The sequence below is a fragment of the Astatotilapia calliptera genome, chromosome 16 (assembly GCF_964374335.1).
Source record: "Astatotilapia calliptera chromosome 16, fAstCal68.1, whole genome shotgun sequence".
NCBI classification, from domain to species: domain Eukaryota; kingdom Metazoa; phylum Chordata; class Actinopteri; order Cichliformes; family Cichlidae; genus Astatotilapia; species Astatotilapia calliptera.
Genome location: NC_137437.1, coordinates 19,555,515 through 19,576,819, shown reverse-complemented (window position 1 = coordinate 19,576,819; position 21,305 = coordinate 19,555,515). Strand labels below are relative to the sequence as shown.

Sequence of the window (21,305 nt, the reverse complement as noted above, 5' to 3'; positions counted from 1 at the left end):
AGCACCTCTATAAAAGCACTACTTTAGGCAGCTTGCTGGTCTGGAGCCATTGTTTATTCACACAATGCCAAGAATGAAAGACATCAGTGATTTTAGTGAAGCGATTGTTGCTGATGGTGATGATTTGGGAACTCCTCAAAGTATTCTAGAGACAAATGTGAGGCTAAATCACCGTTTACCTAGTTTTTCAGACACTGCTTCTACATTTTGTTGGTTTTTTTTCGTCAAATAAATAACTACTTGCTGTAATTTGTCATGTGTATTTGTTTGTCTGAGGTTGTATTTGCCTAATTTTAACAGCTGGTGAGGACTAGATTATTTTTTACTTACTTTTCATGTAAAATCTTAGAACTGATACTGTACTTTGCGGTGTACTTTTGTTTTTTTACCATGACTGCCTTTCATCTATGTGTGTGTTTTGTTCCCGTGAGCTTAATGACAAAAACAGCTCCGGCGTTCCTTACATTGTATAATGTAGGAGACCATCAGAGCGGCGCTGGTGTCGTTGCAAGTCAGACGTCCACAGAAAAGGTCCTGTTTGATCTGGAGGGCAAACAGGTACCTGGGCCAAACACAAACAGCATTCGCATTATACAAAAGGAGGAGCTGGAGTTTGGTGTTTTCTACCACCTGAATTCTGGATCAGATTGAAGTCTACTGCTAAACTCAAACATGGCAGCCAAGAGGATTATTGCAAATTCTAACTAAATGAAAAGCATCTTTTGCCTTTCTTTGAACCACAGTCAGCTGGAACAAGTGTACAGTTTAAATTCAGAAATCTATAAGAAGTAAAGTTAGTTTTCGGGACATTTCCTGAACACATTGCACCTCCTGGCTGTAGTCCAGCACAGAAACAAATATAGTCCTGATAAGAGGCATAATAATTTCTTTGGTTTTTTGAGAACATCTAACGTCAGCGCCAACTAGTCAAGCAGTTTACATCCACCTCCGTCCTTCAGCTGCCGAGTTTGCCAAAAAATGTTTTCAATGTCTTTTGCATTTTCAAATCAATGAATAATTATGACAAATAACCAGGATTTAAAGTCCAGAACAAGAAAGGAGAAACCGGAAAACCATTAGCTCCGCACTAATCTCCCAGGAGGTAAATCAGAAACGTGGCAGCCCTGATATGTGAACAGCATAGCGTGGCGGGGAATAAATCTTGTGGGAACCGCAGCACGTTTCATGTTTCCACAATTGTTTTCAGTCACAGTGGAAATAAGTGACACTGATTTACACTGACACACTGTATACAAGTGCATGTTTCATTGCCAAGCGGAAGATAAGCACGCTGTTGGGACGAAGATAAGTTATATCACACAGAGAGGAGCTCACCTCGTTAGCTCCTCCAGTAGCTGGGCGTGGTCCGGGGGGAAAAACTTCACAGAAAACCTCAGGATTGTGTGTTTCGGCCCTGCGTAAACACAACAAAGAGATCTGCTATTGGACTGCATCAAATACACAAAACAGCAGCCCTTTGAAGCGAGATATGCTTCTCGCTCGCTTACAGGTTTTCTCCAGACAAACAAAGAAACGTTCACTGAGAGAGATTTCTTCAAAGAATAGGGTTCAGTATTTTAAAGCACTTACGCCTGAGCTGCTTGATAATGGGTTTGATATGGTCCAACCAAACCTGTGAAAGAGAGAAGACGGTCAACACGGAGCTGATTTTAGGGAAAGCTACGTTAGGTATGCTTGACAGAGGTTCCTCTGTGCTCTCATTTACTCACCATCATCTTTTGTTGGTTCTGAAACTCCAAGCCAAAGTAGTCACCCTCAATGAGATTCATGTGGGAGCACACGAGGTCAAACAGCACCTTGCCTGAGGCTTTTTGCTGTGAACAAAAGGAAAAGACAAAGAGCTATAGTTAATATAACACTGCAACAGTAACTATTCCTGTTTTAAAGTCAGCTTTTGTCCTCAGCATTGAAGTCAAAGGAGACTCTGGTATTTTATATGGTTACATACATAAAGCCAGCCAAACTTCTGGGCTGAATGACACAAAAGAGCACTCAGGCGCAAAAGAGCCCGGCTTTGTTGACCTGTCAAACCCCATGCGAGTGAATGCTACCCAAGTAGATAATCATTTTTTTGACCAAATTCCTCTGCCAGCCTTCGTCCTTCTATTCTTGCTTTCACGGGCTCGGTTGGTCACAAAACCCCTTCCTCCCTGCTGGAGCCAGAGGGGGAGGCAGATCCCGTCTTTGATCTGTGTTTTCAGTGTCACTGATGACGGCCTGGCGGCCTTTGAGGTTGATACAGTATCAGGACGGGATAAAGACCCTCCCCGACCACCTCCGTCCTCACTCGCACCGCGCGCAAACACTTTGAAGAAAGAGCGAGCAGCCCACGTGCTGCCTGGCGATGTGACAACACACAGGCCTCAGAAATCCACCACATCTTTGGAGAGAGAAACTTTCCCATGTAAGGTCAAGTAAAAGTCAGGGATTTCCACTGAAACACTTCTGTTGCAGGCACCCTGAGAAGACAGAGCTCTGTCAGGCGCACACACAGCAGGAGAATTTCTGCCTGGCTGCTTCCTCGTGACTGCTTTGCACCAGAGCGGAGCGTGTCCCAGCTATAGCATGTGAGTGTTTGTAGTAGCAGTTCCCTTTGGTTTGGATAATGATCCAGGGATGTCTCCGAGTGGGTTTCAAGGAAGCAGTTCCTCCTGTGCTTTTACATAAAAGGAAGAGTGAGTCGCAGAGACGCGTCACATGAATTCCCCTTCATGCAGCTGAACTGTATTAAAGGGTCTCGCCCGCCTTTAAATGTGTCTGGTTTCACAGGCAAACAATGATACAGTCTGCGCTCCTGTTGCTCAAAGAATAAAAACACAAGCTTAGCCAGCTTAGTGAAAGGGTTTACACTTTCACAAAAAAATCCAAAGTCTTTCCCAAACAAGCGCCCACTCACAACATCAGCCACTCCCCCCCCCCGGCGTCTGTCCTTCCTACACAGCACTACTGTCTCTCGTCAGGCAGCGCAGAGGGTGTCCTCTGTCACCATATGGAAGCCAGTTGTTTCCATATGGTGACAAGCAGGCTAGAGGGAAAGAGCTTAAGCCCTTCTCACACGTAAATATTCCACCCTAACTGAGGCAAATGAACTCCTGAATGACTTCTATGTCTCATGTTTTCTGAACAAATGTGCCCCAGGAAAACGTACGGCGGACAAACCGCTGCAGATGCAGTGTTGAGGCTCAAGAGTGTTTCTGTCTCACGTATCCAGCCCTATAAATCTGCTGTCGGGGCAGAAATGACCGCGAGCCAAGCAGAGATGGGTAAGGCCGAGGCTGATTAAAGCTTGACAGTGCTTGATTAAATGCAGCTGTTGCAGACTGGAGTTACGGCACTGCCATTTGACACCGCTGCAGCCGGCACAATAATAAGGCCACTGTTAATGATGCACAAGACCCAAAGATGTCAGCTGTACTGGCGCAGGCACTTGGAGGACACTTAGTAACACAGTACTCACTTTAGAGTCTCTAAAAGCCTAATTGCAGCTACGTAATAATGAAACCTGGCATAAAAGCAACTTGTCTTACAAAACCGAACCCTCTTAGTTGCCATTTTATTAGGTACACCTATCTATTACTAATATACCGCAATACAATAGACATTTAATCAATCCTAGCAGGATATAACCCGGAGGGGATATACAGTACTGGATTGGAGTAGTTTTAGTTAAATTTACCCAATAAAGTCTGAACCAACTGTTTACGAAGAAAGACGCTCATCTTTGGACAGTACAGGTGTTACTAGATTACTACAACTGACTCCATTTTTTTCATTGGGGAACCTGTAGGCAGGGATTTTCTCTTATTCAGCCACAAAGGCAATAAGACCATGAGATCAATATAGACTATATGGACTATATACTGAGCCACACCTCTTTGTCATTCTATTCAAGTGTTTCATTCAATCCCATTGTTGCTGATGAATGAAATCAAGCACGTATTCATGCTGTCTGTCTTTACAAACATTTCTGAGGAATTGGCTGTTATAGCACAGCTGCAACAAGTCTTTAGTGAAATTTCTTCCCTTCCAGACAATCCACAGTGAGCTGTATAGTAAGTGGTAATATTGCAAAGTCAAAGCATTCACGAACCACAGCAATTCAGCCATGAAGTGACACAATAGGTAGTCACCAGTGCTCTGCTGACTCAATAACTGCAGATTTTCAAAGTCCTCTGACTTTAACATCAGCACTGGGAGCTTCATTGTATGGGTTGCCATGGCAGCAGCATCTCCTTGCAAGGCCAGTGTTGGCTTGAGTGATGTAAAGCATGCCACCGCTGGACTGTGGAGGAATGGAAACGTGCTGCAGTGATAAATCTCATCTCGTTTCTCTATCTGGCAGTCTGGACACCAGACTGAGTTTAGTCTGGGTTTAGTGAATAGCAGGAAACACTGCCTGCCTGAGTGCACGGTGCCAGCTGTAAAGGTTGGTGGAGGAAGGATAATGTTATGGGGTTGCTTTCTAGTTCCAGTGAAGGGAAATGTTAATGTTTTAGCTCACTGTGACATTTTTTTATAGTTCTATCCTTTCAGCTTTTGCAGAGGCTTTTCTGTTCCAGTGGGACTGAGCCCCACTGCACAAAGCTCAGTCCAAAGAATGGATGGATGATTTTGGTATGGAACAACTTAACTGTACCACACAGAGCCCTAACCTCAACCCCACCGTACCTTTGAGATAAACTAGAAAGAAGATTGCCAGCCAGGCCCTCTCATCCAACATCAACGTCTGACCTTAGAAATGCTATTAAACGGGCACAAATTGCCGCAGACAAGCTTCAAAAGCTAGTAGAAAGTCTTCCCAAAAAGAGGGGAAGCTGTGTTAGCTGTAAGGGGGGAACAATTTCCATAATAATGCACATGGATTTACAATTCCAATTCCCAAAAAGTTGGGATGATGTGTAAAATGCAAAAAAACAACAACCCAGAATTCAGTGATTTGCAAATCCCCAAATTTACAATAGAACATGGAAAACATCAAATGTATTAACTGGGAAAATTACTGAGACCAAATCATTTCTGATCTATTCACAGCAGAGATTCTGACCTTTCTGTACAGGAAAAGTTCAAGTATCACAAATAAAATAAATGAAAGCTCTGTTCAAGTGTGCCATTAAACCACGGCAGTGTGACAGTGAGCCAGCTTGCAACTGAAGTGGGAATGAAATCCAATTGTTCATTATTTCTGAATGGGTGCCTGCATGTTGGTAATGAGTGCCATAGCTGCCACATATTGTCAAGCACATATATGTGGGTAAATCCTAAACGTGTTGATACATGCTAACACTTTCAGAAGCTACATTAAATTTGCTGTTTTTTTAGCATTTCCAGAGCTTACATTTGCTCTGCACTAGTCGGTACTACAATGGGTCTTGAAGAAAACACAGATATTAATGTTCTGTGGGAATAATTTCTTCACAACTCTTTGGTTTTCTTTCCAATATTGTTGGGTCTGTAGCCGACAATATCAAGTGCCCTGAGGCAACTGTTGTAATGAATTTGTGTTTTATGAATAAAACTTCGAACTGAATTGAAATATTGACTTGTAGCAATGGCCTAGTGTGAACGTCTGGATTAAGAAACATCTGATTTAAAGGGACAGTTAACTTAACCATTCAGGTTGTTTTGGAGTGAGTTGCCCATATTTGAAGATATCAGCTTTAGAAAATATTATCCCCTGTTGAAAATAATGGGACCCGATAGCACTTCCCTTGAGGTGCTCCAAGCTCCAAAAACATTAATGTGAAAAAGTCAGCAGCAATATCTCCTTCTAGAAATCATGACCTGGTTACTCAAAAATCCTCAAACCCTGTTGTGAGCACTTTAATGTAGGAACTCTGTTTGTGTGCATTTTTTTGGCATCTGAAGCAGCACAAGGCAAGTGCGATCATGTTCCATTAGATTCAAGGAAAAGCACTGATTTCCACAGTTGATATCTCAAAAACTGGGCAACGCACACCAAAACAATGTAGACGGGTCATTAGCACTACAGGCCACAGACAAAAATACTTGAATTTAATCTCAGAGTGACCTGTTCATTTAATTTAATTTAGGTCACTGAAGCTGTAAAGACACAAGATAATTTACTGTGTCAATTCACTGAACCATTAATTACAGCAAAGCTGTCTGTTTTTATATCCTCTGTTCATCCAGATGGCAAACAGTACATTTAACTCTTTAAAACATAAACAATGAAATAATTGCCCGAAATGTATATATAAATATATTTGATGATTACTGATGATTTAGAAGTCTCAAACAAATCACACAAGCTGTATCAAATTAAATACACTAGGTGTTAAGGGGTTAAAAATCTAGGCATCAAAGTAGTCTCTAAGAAGACTGCACAAGCACCAATAAAGTCAAAAGGCCAACGCTAAAGTGTACAACAATCAGACAAAAAAGAAGCTGTGACTTCTTCCCTCTGACAGTGCAGCTGACTCAAACCTCTACATACATCTCGTGCAGCCTCCGCTTTCAGCTGAAAGGTTACAGTCTTAGGAAACATCATCATCAGGACCTGACATTTCTTTCATCATCTGGAATGCCAAGAAAATGTCACCAATCTTCCTTTTCATGGCCTCTATCTATAAAAAAATAAGGTTTACAGTTTACATAGGAGCCGTCAATTGCAGCATGAGGCAACGCTTTCTGAATCAGCAATCTCAGACCAGACAAGACGCGCCGGGAGACTCTGTCTGGGTTCATCAGGCTTAAACATAGACTCATAGGAGGCTACAACTGTTTACACGTGTGTGAGTGCGAGTACGGCTACGCCGCTGCATTGCCCTCTGCATGCTCCGACTGACAAAATGCAGCTAAATAAAGATGACAGCAATGTCTGCCTGGGTTTTCACTTCAGGGTAGACCAAACACTCCCCCCCAGCACCCTTTGTTAGTAAGCTCCTGTCAGCAAAAAGAGATAAAGGTCAGGTGTAAAGCAGCTCTGTGTTCCCTCTACTATTCCCCTGCAGGAGATATTCGTATGGCCCACTTCACCCACAAAAAGCTAGGCCAGGCGATGCTGGACAAACCTGAGGTTGTGTGGGGTAATGGGGGTGGGTGCCATAGATGGCAAACAGACTGCGAGTGCCTCGAGGCTCCAGATGGACAGAAAAAACAAAGGGAATCGTGTCTGGTTGAATATACTGCTTGGTGCATGGGAGGAGTTGATGCTGGCATTAAAGCAAAGGGGTTAGACATGACTGAAGAGGGACGTAAGAGTTTATTCTTTGTCTTTTCCTGTGTCGTGGACCCTGCTGGTAAACTTGTGCCTGCTGGTTCAGTTAAACCTCGACAGAATGTAGAGTAAGACTCTGCCAGCAGGAGGTTTTCAGCCGTGACATTCAGCAACGTCACAGGAAGTCGACTGAGGTCACGGATGAAAGAGATGTGTGTCATTCAAAGAAAGGAATAAGCAAGTGGTAAAAGGTCAATTCTCAGATTCAAAATATCTGCAGCGCTTATCAGATAAGGTCCCAGACAGGCTTAGCACTATTATAAAAGTGGTTATTTATTTATTTTCAAGTGATATCAAACCGACGTTTGATTGACTTAGTGCCGGAGACTGAAAGTGAGCTTTGCCAGGCAAAACCTTTGCGTCATACTTGTCACTGTGGTAGAAGTGGAAAACCCCAGGAACGAGTCTTAAGTGAACCACGTCTCTTTTGATAAAGCTGCTGTAGGAAGGGCTGAGATTACAAAGTGTTTACAGTAGCAGGCACATGCATCCTAGCCGGAATCCCTCTTGAAACCGCTAACTAACCATCCCATACTCCCATGGGTTCTGTCTCATTAAAGCCAACTATTCAAAGTACTGTCCTGCACATGTGGGCGTCTTTGCATCTGTGCTGTGGTGCCCAAGGAGGGGGAATGAAGGCAGGACAGAGAAGTCAGGAGCAGCTAAAGCTCATTCAGATTCAGGTCATGCTCCGCAGAGGTTCTCAGGGTGAAGGAGGGAGACGAACCCGCTGATAATCCCGTCAAATTACTGGCGTGCTCCCGGAGCTCATACAGATATGTGATGAGGCATATATTGAACCGTTTTAATGGACGTGAAACACTTATCATGACATCTAAAAGTATTATTGTGCTTTTAGGAAATAATCAGCAGGTAAATGATTTAACTATCAAGCCCCCCCCCCCCCCCCAGAGCCACTCTGTCACACGAGAGAGGAGAGGACAACCATGAAAATAACGCCTGGATCCTGTCAGAGGTAGAAAACACCTCCTCCTGCTTCTCTCTTGGAACCCCCCACCCCCGGACTCATTACGTTGCCCGCCTAGCCTCCCAGGAGTCAGGGCTGCAAGAACCATATTGATTTTGCATAAAGTACAATTAAGTGTCCTGTTGTGGCCATTGTGCTGCTGAATATCTGTGCATCTGAGCAAAGACCTCCCACTGTCAGTCGCTGCACCACAAATTAGCACAGTTGCAGGTTTGCATCGTTAGTGGAGACGGTAAACAAGCAGCAGCAGAGTTCAACCAAACATGCCAGTGTGCTTCGCAAAGATAAAGCTACGGGACTACGTTAAACCCACACTGAGCCAACACAACGTGAAGTCCTATCAGGCCTTAACCCAACACTGAGCATAATTAAAATATGCAAGAGGGCAAGAGCGGGTTTTAAGGCAGCTGGAATTACCAAAAAGATTGGCCCCTTTTTTTCTTCTTCATCTGTCCAAATCGCTTTCAGAGTGCCTCAAATTCTGAACCCATGCTGGGTATTCTCCACCACCGCCTCTCTTCAGAGCTGGGGATTACTGTCACTCAGAGGGAGGATGCGTCACTTCACATTTAGGCAGAAACTCCCCATTTAGCTAAGCTCGATAAAGGCAGCCTGAAGAACAGAATTCGTTTTGTGTCACCGCATTACCATAAGAAATACAAAAAAAGGAAAAAAAAGAATGAGCCCAAAATACATTTGCCGCCAAATAAAGAAAATAAAATACAGAAATTCAGTCTCCATCCAGCGTTATGAGGTCAAGCTATTTTTTTTTCCAGATTATCAGATGTCATCTCACCAGATTCTAAAGACCTGCATGCATAAGATATGCAAAAAAACAGCCATTACCTGCTGATTTAAAAGCAAATTGTGTAACTACAGCTGTAAATACAGTTTTCTTGCAAAGGTAATTATCACCACCTGCAGAATTAAGAGACCGTGTGTTCTCTCGCATAGCTGTGAGTACTGTGGAGCTCTGTACGTGTGTGCAGGCAATCAATAGGTTAATTAGGAGCTTAATTAACTGTAACTGTGAGAGATAACTCCCACAAGGTCAGGCCAATAGGGAGAAAGCGAAAAAGGCAATCCTTTCATATATATATATATATATATATATATATATATATATATATATATTATATATAATCTCAATACAAAAACATGTCAAAGAGGTAATTCTTAATGGTTTAGCACCAGCCATGCCTTGTCTGACCTTTACGTCTGATGGTCTTATTACAGAATACACCAGAGAGCTGAGCAAAAGACATTATCGAGTGAACTATTAGGTTTATGGTAACACCAGCTACAGCGGTATATGGGGCTGAAGTTAAATGTGATTACCTGTGATGCTTTGGAGACCGAGCGATGTAATAATGGTCTAAATTAATCTGTAACAGATAAAATATCAGCACACGAGGCACGAAACCAAGAAAAAAAAATCCCCCATTAAACCCTCATCAGTGCTATGCATAACAAACTGGAAAAACTACAAGTCACAATCTGTCACAGTCTGCCAGGAACAAACATAACTAAATCAGGGCTACAGTCCAATTTCATGCACCTAGTCCGAGTAAACTCGGCCACTACGTGCCAGGATCATTTATATCCCCACAGCGTGTGACGTTTCCCCTCGGCTCAGACTTTTCAAAGCACATCTGCAGTTGAGCATGTTGGATGTTTGTCTCTAAACACACTCTTTCAATATTTTTGGAATATTTATTTTCCTAATTTAACTCTGAGCACTGCTGGGACTGTAAGACAACATGCAAAATCGAAAATTAATATCAGAACAGCAGAACAAACAGCTGTTGATTTAGCAATCTGGGCACTGGCTCCCACAGTCTGAGACGGGCCAGGTATACTTTACCGAGCTTCCAACCTGCACAAATCCATCAGATGCTAAAAAGACGGGACGCCCTCTGGAAAAATTAATATCCAAAGTATGCTAAATAACTGTAAGCAAATGTGCCACGCTGCATGCATAAACAGCAGCTTGCTAACAGAAGCTAATATTGGAGCAGATGTAGTGATCTATATAATCACTGTGATGTCTGCTTGTGTGCTCTGTGTGCTGTAGAGATCAAGAAAAAGAGAGACTGAGGCAATAATATGGGATGGCATTAAAGCAGAAAGCAGAAAGCAGAATTAATAAGAAGCTCATAGTGTGGCAGAATTCACAGCCAGCACCCATTAATTATTGTACCACATACTAATGCAAAAACAGCTCAAACAAACAAACAAGTCCGAAATTCATTCTCATTTTCACAAAATGATCACAGAGACCGCATATAAAACATAGAATTAACCATTAACTAATGGAGGGACTAATGCAGTCCTTAGTTTGGCATTCTAGCCTCTGTGGTGGAGTGGGTCTGAGTGACCGAAAGCCTCAACTTCTTTTTTTGCCTATTTTACTCTAAATGGGGCCACAGTTTACCAAGTGAGCCTTTAAGGTGTATAACATAAACCCTGAAACTAGCAAGTACAGAAACTCATCAGGAAGATTTTATGAGATTATGGATTAAGTGAGCCATAGCGTCATTTTCCTACTTAATTAGTCCTCTTTGCCATTAGAGGAGTCTCCCCTTACTTTCTATATAAATGTATATATACCAAATTTTTCGGACGCTAAGGCGCACTGGATTATAAAGCGCATGAAGCGAAAAAAAATCTGATAAGTCAAACTTTACTCAACTCATTCTTCTTGCTTCCACTTCCGTACCATTGATTCATTAATGTTGAATTCTCTCCCAGCTGCTCTATTCCCATGTTGTTGCAGTATATTAATGACTAACCTCTATTGTGGATGGATTATCTCAGTTGTTCTCCTGACTAAAGTTTGGTCTGTTTACAGCATCCTACCATGCGATTACATTTGTCTCTAACCATCAGGAACCCTCATGTTAACTTTTATTAAGTGGGAAAAGTTCATCCTCCAGCTTCACTGTGTTTATGTTATGCTAACATAGCTGTGTTGCTAGCATCACGTAGCACATCATTCAACTTCAGCAACCCTACAAACGTCAATGCTGTTTAGTTTTCTGTCTTCATTTATGTTGAAAGTAATAGCAGAGCTGTACATTTTAATTTATTCAGAAATCTCTCAGTCAGAACATGGTGTATTATACTTAGATGGAAGCTAGCGAGCTAACTCCCTGCTAACTTCTAACTCGGTTAAATTTCATAAATTCTGTTTTCATGGATGCCTAGATGTTAAACTTAATTGTTACACCTGGTAAAGCAGCCATGGTGATCATTTTATTAAAGATGAAAGAATTTAGACAGTTTTTAACTCTCAGTGATGCTGCAGAGTTCGTTTGACGTTGGGACCTGAAGCAGATGGAGTTTTGGACCCAGATTAGTCCGTGAGGCTCCTGACTACAGCAACCGTAATGCTCCGACAATCCATCAAGTGGTGCAGCTTCGTAGCTCAACAAAGTTGTGCTAAAACATTTTTTGACAGCTCTTTGAGCGCCGTGTACCACATAAAATCAGTTTGAGGTCAGTAAGCACAACCAGAATTCATACATAAAGCGCACCGCATTGTAAGGCGCACTGTCAATTTTTGAGAAAATTAAAGGATTTTAAGTGCGCCTTATAGTGCGAATAAATCGGTAGTTGAAATACATTCACTAGCCACTTAGGCCTATTCAACTGCTCATTTAAGCAAATATCTAACACACCAATCACACGACAGCAACTCTGGTCTGAGTATTTTAGAAACTGCTGCACAACCATCTCTAGGGTTTACAGAGAATGGCCCGAAAAAGAGAAAATTTCCGGTGAGCAGTAGTTCTCTGGAAGACAAAGTCTTGTTGATATTAGAGTTCAGACAAGAATAGCCAGACTGCTTCAAGTTGATAAGAAGGCAACTTTTCCTTCTTCTATTGTTTGCTTCATTTAGGGGTCGTCACAGGACATCACCTGCCTCCATCTCTGCGTATCCCTCGTATTGTCCTCTGTCACAGCAACCCGCCTTCACTATATCCATGGATCTTCTCTGTGGTCTTCTTCTTTTCCTCTTGTCTATTCAACATCCTTCTTCCAGTATATTCACTATCCCTCCTCTGCACATGTCCAAACACATGAGCCTTGCCTCTCTAGCAACTTGATCTGTTCCACTGATATACACATTTCTAGTTCTGCCATCCATCTCCTGCCTAACATCATGCGTCAACCTGTCCATCAACACTGCAAACAAGAATGGGCTCAGAGCAGATTTCTTACGTAATCCTTCCTCCACTTTGATCTGTAACTCCTACCGCACACCTCACCGTTGTCTCTCTGTCCTCACACATGTCCTGCACCACCCTCACATACTTATGTGCCACTGCACAGTTCCTCTTCTCTAGTTCTACAGAGAAACAGCGCAACTTCTGAAGTGCTCTTTCTCGCCATGTAGTCATACTCTCAAGTTAACCTAGCTTTAAAAAAAATCAGTCCTATATCTGCATGGTATGATTCATCAACTTTATCCCTCTGTAGTTATTAAAGCTCTGCACATCACTCTTTTTCTTGAAAATCAATACCAGTAAAATTCCTCAGGCCTCTAATTGATCAGGATTGTGTTAAACCATGTTGTTAAAAAGCCCAATGCTCTCTCTCCTAATCATCTCCATATTATCTCAAACTCAGCTCTTAGTCCAACAGAAGATCTTTGGGAACAGGAGATTCACATGATGGAGCTGAAATATGCAGGCACTATGTGATGCTGTCATGTCAATATGGACCAAAATCTCTAAGGAATATTTTCAGCACCTGGCATGAAGATGCCTCTAACAGTACTAGTAAGGCGTAGCTAACAAACTGGACAGTCAGTGTATAGGCTAGCACAAAAAACAGTGTGGGATACTGTTTAAGCCAGCTGATCTTTCAATATCTTTTGTTTTATGAGAGTATAATCAGAAATGTTGGAAGCTTGCACTTTCAGATTCTAAAAATACCGCATGAGTCAAAGCCAGATATGACTGTCCATTTCTCTTTTGATTTTCCAAATCAATTTTATATCATGCAAATTCAATAGAATCCCATTCAACACGCTACCTAATGTGTAGAAAAACAAATGCAACACTGCCAAAGAAAAGCTTTTTCCAGTCTGAACATGTCACTCCATTCATGATTTGGCACTGTTGAAGCTAACTACTGCCTGGAGTGTAGCATCAACACGCTGAATCAAAGTCTGAGAAACCAGCTTTCTGCCTCACCACCAGACTACCACAGATTTTCCTGAGTGGGCTGCACTGTGAGAAAGATAAGACCCAGGAGCTTGTGTGGTGTTTAAGAGATGTTTTTTCCTCCCACTGGTGGAGCACGCAGGTCTCTGAGGAATACTGTCCTGCTGCACGCTCCTTCCTTTACACATAATCTCCACCAGCAATAAATAAAGACAGGAGCACATGCTCTCTTAGTGGTGAGGCCAATCAATTGGCCTTCTCAAGATTAGCCCTAAACTACTTAGCTCTTAGAGCAGCAAATCCAGAGGCCCTCTGCCCTGTGATGCAGTCAGGTAAGTGTCTCTCAGCTGCTGTGACCTGACATCCCAAACTTTCAGCGGCTACAAAAGAGCTTCAGCAGCTGAACTGAAATTTGCATGCTTTACCCACTGCTACACAACCTGTACTGGCAAAGTGTCTAATTTTGTATAATATAATAGGTCAAAAGGAATCAGATAAACACAACACAGGTTAATTAATCTACAATTGAGAAAAAACACACCAAAAATAATCAGAGCCCCCCCTCCCCAAAGAAATCAATATGTCAAAGATCACATTTAAGCACTTTAATATATTCACACTGAAACTCTAATTATCTCCTGGCCGCCAGTCAGCTGGGATTTCCTTGTCAGAATATAGATTACCTAAGAACACACAGGCCTAGAGAGCAGAGCCTCGGACCAAACCTGCCGCTTCCCGTGGACGAGGATTAAGGTCAACAACCTGGGAATCGCCCTCAGTTTATAACTGCACCAGTGATATAACCAGGCTACCGAGGCATATGTGTTCATAGCACAAATGCACAATGCAGAGGTATCTGTCCAATTAAGCCTGGCTTGTATTCTCTTTTTTTCTCTTGACTTAAGATGTGGCTTTGAGATGACAATAACAGGTGCTTAAAAAAAAGCAGCTGGTAGTACTTAGGCACAGCGGTTGAGCCAAATGCTGTTAACACTCACATAATAGTCATGCTAACATACGGCTGTTTTGAGGGAATAATGTTGCTCTCTTAGTTGAGAGCACTTACGCGCTCACGTTTGCTAATTAGCACAAGATATAAGAATCTGAAAACAAAAAAGTCAGAGCAGGGATTCTTCAGGACCCAGAGCAACCATCAGTATAATTCATCTTGAGGGGGGAATCAATTCTTCTTCTGTCCTCTGCTCCCTTTAGGGGTTCCCACGGCAGATCAGCTACCTCCCTTTCATCCTATCCCTCCTTGCACCAACCCTCTGCATGTCCTCCTTCACTAGATCCATGAATCTTCTCTGTGGTCTTCCTCTCGTGCTCCTGCCTGCCAGGTCCATATTTAACAACCTTTACCCAGTATATCCACTACCACTCCTCTGGGCATGTCAAACAATATCACCCTTGCCTCTTTAACTTTCGCCATGAATGCTGGTGCCAAATCTATTTTTTCAGGATTTACTTCTAGGAGATTACCAACATCATCAGAATTTATGACATTTATGGACAAAACTCTGAGGCTATAATCAAGAAGTAGATTTTGCAGGATCTGGTTTGTTGTCTTGCATGCCATGGATATCTGTATCAATCCATCCAATACAGAAAGTCCTGGTTTAAGCGAATTCTCTGAAGAACTCAAAGACTCGGTGCTATCTAAATCAGATTCACGCAGCATAAAGTAAAGTGCACAATGTCATTGTTTGTTGTTCTCTGGGGAGGCCATTCAGAGTGCCTCCTTTATACCATGTTGGAAACATACCAGAAGTGAGCAGCTGCTAAATCAGTTACAGACACCACCAGTGGGATTTTTAAAAAAAAAGAAAGACATTTTGCTGCGTGTGCTCTTGTTGTGTTTTTCCTCTGTTTGGACTGACACTGAATGTGTGAACAGCTGTACTTATTTTTGAGGAAAAAATAAGCATGGTGGTGCGAGACCTGTGTTGGCTTCATAAACTTTGCAAAGCTGCATTACACTGCACATTTTAATATAGCAGAGTTTAAATCTTCTGCACTCTGCATGAACCTGTAGCTGTCTCCAGAGGATGAGATATATAGTCCTGGTCCTGAGGTAAAAGCTCACATTAAAGAGTGCTGGTAGAGAAACTCGAGCAGAGAAATAAGCCAGCAAATGAATGAAAGAGCAGACAGAGGCTCAGTAAAGGCAGCTGTTGCTGTGCGTCTGCAGGCTGAGTTGCCGGGACTAGAGAATACACGTTTTTCTTCTGGCAGATGGAGCGTGACCAAGAACCATGGCAGGAAAACTGTGATTCCTGTAATCTGAGGGGAAAAATCAGCTGAAGGAAGGCTTGCGGTTAAGCAAATAGTAAGCAATTATAAAATGATGACAGATCAATCTTTCCATGGTGTGATGCATGCTCTACTTTTAGAGGCATGGTTTACACTATTTTGCTGTGTAATAATGTTTTAATTACTGTGACCGCTTCAGGGATCTTTGGAAGTTAAAATACGGTGGTGCAAATGTTACACCCAGCTCATGGCTTTTCAAGCACACCCAAAAACCATTACTGTACGCTGTATGGTGAGCACTACAACATCTGCCCGAGGAAATGTGCACAATGGACTCATGCTTTAGAGTGCTGGAGCTGAAGGGTTTTCAGAGAGTGAAACAACCCACTCTGACTAATTTAGCCATTCATAAACAATGGACGAGGGGTTAACATGAGTGTTTCTGTGAGTAAGAGGTTTAAAACGCAATCTCTCGTAGGTGTGTGAAGTTTAAATGCGGGCCTGGGGTTTGTCTCACCGAGAGAGATTAGCACTCAAAGCAACCAAGGTTTTCAGTCTCGCAATGCTGCCTCGTTTTTTAACTGAGCGGAAGATATCCATGGTAACCTCTTGGATGTGGCATGGCGACTCTGCTCTGGTGGCGGCTCAAAAATGTGTCGAGTGTCACTCTCTTAGCCAAACGACTCAGTGAAATGATTTTTCCAAAGCATCGACGCAAACACCAACATGAGTGAGACAATTTCTCAACTGTGGCCATGAAACAGATCTCTTCTGTCTTTTAGAAAAGGGTTCCATCACAGTGAAGAAACAATCTGTATCATTTGACCAAAAAAAAAAAACTATAAACAGGCTGTCATCAGCTGTTTAAGCCGTAATTATCTTCTGCCGTTTTTCACATTTTTAGTAGTCTATGTGGGATTTCTGAGCGTTATTGCAACTACTAAGCAACATTTCTTTAATAGTGAGGACCACTTCTGTGAATATGTACATCATGAACATAGACATGGATCTACATCCACACATATGGCGGTCAAGAAGTGCCAGCACAGGCAAAGTGTGGGCAGACAGCCTCCCCCACACAATCACTGGTGAAGGTTGCTGGAGGTCTATGTACACACCAACAATTCTATGCTATTAATTTAAAAATCCTACTTCTGAAGTTATTGCATTCACATTATTTTCAGAAAACTTAATCTCTTTTAAGAAGACACTCTAGCCGGTCGTTAAGTGATGACGTGACGAATCCTACTTCCGGGCCTAAAGTAGTCTGCGTTTAATATGGCTTTTGTGTTGTTAACATGTTCAATGTTTTGTATTTTCTTCTATTTAATCTCAAAAAGCTCCTAAAACAGTCAGTGATCACTGTTGACCTCCCTTGGTTTTTATTACCGCTAATCATTTATCTAAGCTCAGTTTTTAAAACCTTAGGATGTAACTAGGGCTGGGTATCGTCACTGATTTCTAGAATCGATTCAATTCCGATTCACAAGGCCCCGAATCGATTCGATCCACGATTCGATTTAATTCGATTCGATTTAAATCTGGGAAATTTTGACAGTCAGAAATATTATAATTCAGATCAGTACATTTACATATTTTTGTATCAATAAAAAGGAAGCTGACACACGCAAGACTTTATCACAGGTGTGAGCGTCACAGCAGAGGCCTTTGTGTCAAAGTAGCTGAGGATAAAACACAGAAAAACATGAAGGTGATTTTCCTGGCCTGGGATTTTATAAAAATATTCTGCAGTACATCAAAAACGAAAGAAAACCATTAATCAACATATGAACATCACCTCTGAAGTTACAGCGGTTTTATTACAGACACAGCGTTTTGCATTTTGAATAATTATCGAATAATTATCGAATTTCCCAGAGGAACCCACCCGAGGGATTAATAAAGTTCTATCTAATCTAATTTTAAAAAGTTTAAATTTGTTCAGTATTGAACAGCAGAAATGAGGTTTTCTTTTCGGAAGAATGTAAAAGGGAAAAAACAGCGGCCGACAGCCTGTAAACAACAGTAGACTTGTGCGTAACAAGCAAGCGAATAATGAAGAAAGGGAAACTGTTCTTGAAGTACAGAGAGAGAGCTGTGCATCGCAGTGGAAGCAAAACAGTAAAAGTCTGAGTGAATTCATGACGATGTTTATGTGAAGCGTTTGGATCTTCTTTTGCTGCTGGTTCGGTCAATATTGTTTGGAGAGAGATCAAACTAACAGCTTTAGAATCGGCGCATAAAGGGCGTGCACACAAAGCGCAGACCCGCCGACAGATCAGAGTCAGCGAGCTGTCGGCTTTCAGCCCCGACTGTGAGAAAAGCGACATCTAACTGATTCTGATCCGCGGGTCCCGCTGTGTGTTTAAGTCTTTGTGCAGAATCCGTGTTCCTGCTCTCATTTACTGTCTTAACTGTTTGGTGGTTCTTGAAATCTTGTGAGATTTCACCTGAGATTCTGGCATTTTGGGCAAAATAAATTTATATTAAAAAATCGATTCAGGATTTTAATGAATCGATTTTACGTTATCCAAGCCAGAATCGATTTTAATCGATGAATCGATTATAAGAACCCACCCCTAGATGTAACTACAGCCCAGCCCATGCAGCAGTATATGAATGACTAACCTCGTATTGTGGATGGATTATCTCAGTTGTTCTCCTGGCTGAAGTTTGGTCCTTTTACAGCATCCTGCCATGCGATTACATTTGTTCCTGACCACCGAGAACACTCACGTTAACTTTTATCGAGTGGAAAAAAAGTTAGCTTGTTTATATTATGCTAACATAGCTGTGTCGCTAGCGGTCACGTAGCACATCATTATATACCAGCTAGCCAAACTTCAGTAACCCTACAAATATCACTGCTGTTTAGTTTTCTGTCTTCATTTATGTTGGAAGTGATAACAGAGCTGTACGTTTTAATTTGTTTCCAAAACCCCGCAGTCAAGACATGCTATATTGTATTTAGATAGAAGCTAGCGAGCTAACTCCCTGCTAACTTCTAACTCGGTTAAATGTCATAAATTCCGTTTTCATGGATGCCTGGATGTTAAACTCAATTGTTACACCTGCTAGAGCAGAACGCTGATCATTTTATTAAAGATGAAAGACTTTGGACAGTTTTTCAACTCTCAGTAATGCAATAGTGGTCGTTTGATATATGGACCTGCAGCGGAGTTTAGGCCCAGACATGGCTAGTGATACCATGCAGACATACGCCATTTTTTAGCTAATAGCTCTTCTTGTTGGTACACAAATGCACTGTGTTGGCTTCCGCATTAAAGAAATGGAAACAAATGGCTCCTTGGAAGCAAACATAAAGGGTGCTTCAAGACTTTTGCACAGTAATGTACAATACCTCATTCTTGAACTGTGGGGAACGGATTAATGCGCAGTCCTATAGTTGCTTTGACCCTATTCTGCTTATAAGCCAATAATGGTGGTAACACTGGCAACAATCCCTCACAGATAATGGACGTATACACAGTATAGGCTCGATATTTAGCAAGAATTCCTGGATTCTGTTGAATCAGCCATCAGCTGTTGCTTTTCTCCTTTGTCAGCTCTTTGAAACTTCTGGTTGTTTGCACAAGAAAAACGACAGGTTACTGACGTTGCATGGCAGTACACAAAGACGCCAAACATCCTTCACCTCCCACTTTTAACATAAAGGAGGAACTATTCATGAACCACTCTGCAGCACAATGAACATTTGGGGGGGGGGGGGGTTACCTAAATTACCTAAATTAAAAGGAAAGTAGTTCCATTAGTACATTCTGTGTTCTCTGCAGCTATTTCTATTACTTGCCTGTATATTAGCTGTTTGCTCACTGTCTACGTGCCCACTTTGCTTGAGATTGTTCTTGATCAACTGATGTGACTGTCTCTGGTGGAACACCACATGCTGGGTTAGGCTAGCAAGCTCCAAGTCTCTGATTTCTGCTCTTTTTGTCATGGAATCTGTCTCCTGTCCGTCTTCACCAGAGCAGGAATGCCACATTTTCAATAACCAGCAAAAAGGCAGGAAAAGAGGACAAGAGGTCATCATTTTTGCAAAATTATGCTATCGTACTATTTTGTTTACTCAGCATTGTTTGCCACAAATGCTGGGCTTATTCAAACCCCATGGTTCACATCTGACTGCGGAGTGTAATCACCTACTTACATTACGGTCATTCAAGTGCAATTTCTCTGACTAAACAGGCTAAATGCTTCCATGCTGCCTCTCTGTCTAAAGGAGGTCAACTGAGCCTATGTGAACGAGCACCCAGACAACATTGCTCCATAATGACTCCCAATGAAATAAAGCAAGTGAGTCATCCAGTACGACAAGACCTGTGTCTCCAGAGAAACGTCACAACAAGATAAAATATCCCCAATTCTGCTCCTCTAAAGGTTATCAAGCAGCTTGACTCTCTTATTGGACTCGTGTGGTTGACGAGGACACAAACAGGAAAGCTTCATTCTGGCTTTGACAAAAGGCAACTTGAACTGGCTATTCTGCAAACACTTGGCATGACAAGTTCTCTTAAGGAGTGCTCCGAAGACCTAAAGTTCCCTGAACGATCCCAACCCCCGCTGGTTGTCTGAAAGCAGACGTCCCCTGGAATGAATCCTCTGATATCACAGAGCTCTGACTCTTTTTGCTCCAGACTTCCGCGCATCGCTTCTCAATAGAGATGGACGAAAAGCTCAAGAGCAGCTCGACTAAAGGTCAAATCACACATAAAAGAAAAGTGAGGAATCCCCCCCCCCCCAAAAAAAACTTTCGAGTTTGGTTTCTCCAGGACAAATGATAACTTTTAGTTTGCTAGTCTCCAAAGTAGATTATGCAACAGTTTCCACTTTAATACCAAGGGGTAAGAGAGGGCAGCGTTGTTATGGTAGACGCTCTCCGGTGGGCGTAAGTACAGCTGGGGTTTCTGGTTTAAATAGTTCACTCCCTCCCTCTTTCTCTCTCTCTCTCTCTCTCACACACACACATGCTCTCATGTCCCTCCCTCAATCTCTGCTTCATTCACCCTGACTCTTCCTCCCACACGTTTCTTCTATTTACCCACGAGACCCCAAATTCAATTACAGTCAGGGTGCCGTGGGAGGCAGACTCAGGTGCAGCTGAAAGGCATTCTCATACACAACATGTTGGGCAACTGCATCATGGGAATGACTTCACTGCAGGCAGAGCTACAGCACAGCCTTCAGCACTTTTTTATGTTTTAATTACCCATCAAGTATTGCAGCAAATAACACGAGAAAAAGAAGGGCAGCACATGTGTTGCAGAAATTTCTAACTGATAAGAAGATTTCAGCAGGAGAGCAGCAGAGGTACAGCCACAGCACCCGGAGTGGATAAGGATAATCCCATGATATCACACTGCTAGTCCGTTCTGACATGTTAATTAGCCCTGCGAATCTCAATGAGAAATTCATAATTTATTGAAGAGGGGCACTGCTGTCGTGAAGCTGCTGTGCAGCCGAGGCAAACCAGCTCTCGTGAGGGTCTCACCCTTTATCTGAGACCAGAAGGACATCACAGGCAAGACTGCGGGCTCACTAAGAGCGGCACGGCCGCCACACCCATCACGAGCTGTGATGTCTACCTACCCCGCTGCTACTCAGTCAGTGGGATACA

The 21,305-nt window shown here is 42.4% G+C and overlaps 1 protein-coding gene across 3 annotated transcripts in view; it reads right to left on the bottom strand.

Annotated features, from left to right (window-relative positions):
• The window catches only part of LOC113007666 (FERM, ARHGEF and pleckstrin domain-containing protein 1), a 59,999-nt gene that overhangs the window by 22,675 nt on the left and 16,019 nt on the right, over positions 1-21,305 (bottom strand). For all 3 annotated transcript variants that reach the window (XM_026144457.2, XM_026144458.2, XM_026144459.2), the window contains exons 3-6: positions 1,731-1,835; positions 1,591-1,633; positions 1,336-1,414; positions 465-562 (exon numbers count right to left, since the gene is read on the bottom strand). In XM_026144457.2, coding sequence (XP_026000242.1) covers positions 465-562; positions 1,336-1,414; positions 1,591-1,633; positions 1,731-1,835 — 325 coding nt within the window. The remainder of the gene's footprint in view (positions 1-464; positions 563-1,335; positions 1,415-1,590; positions 1,634-1,730; positions 1,836-21,305) is intronic.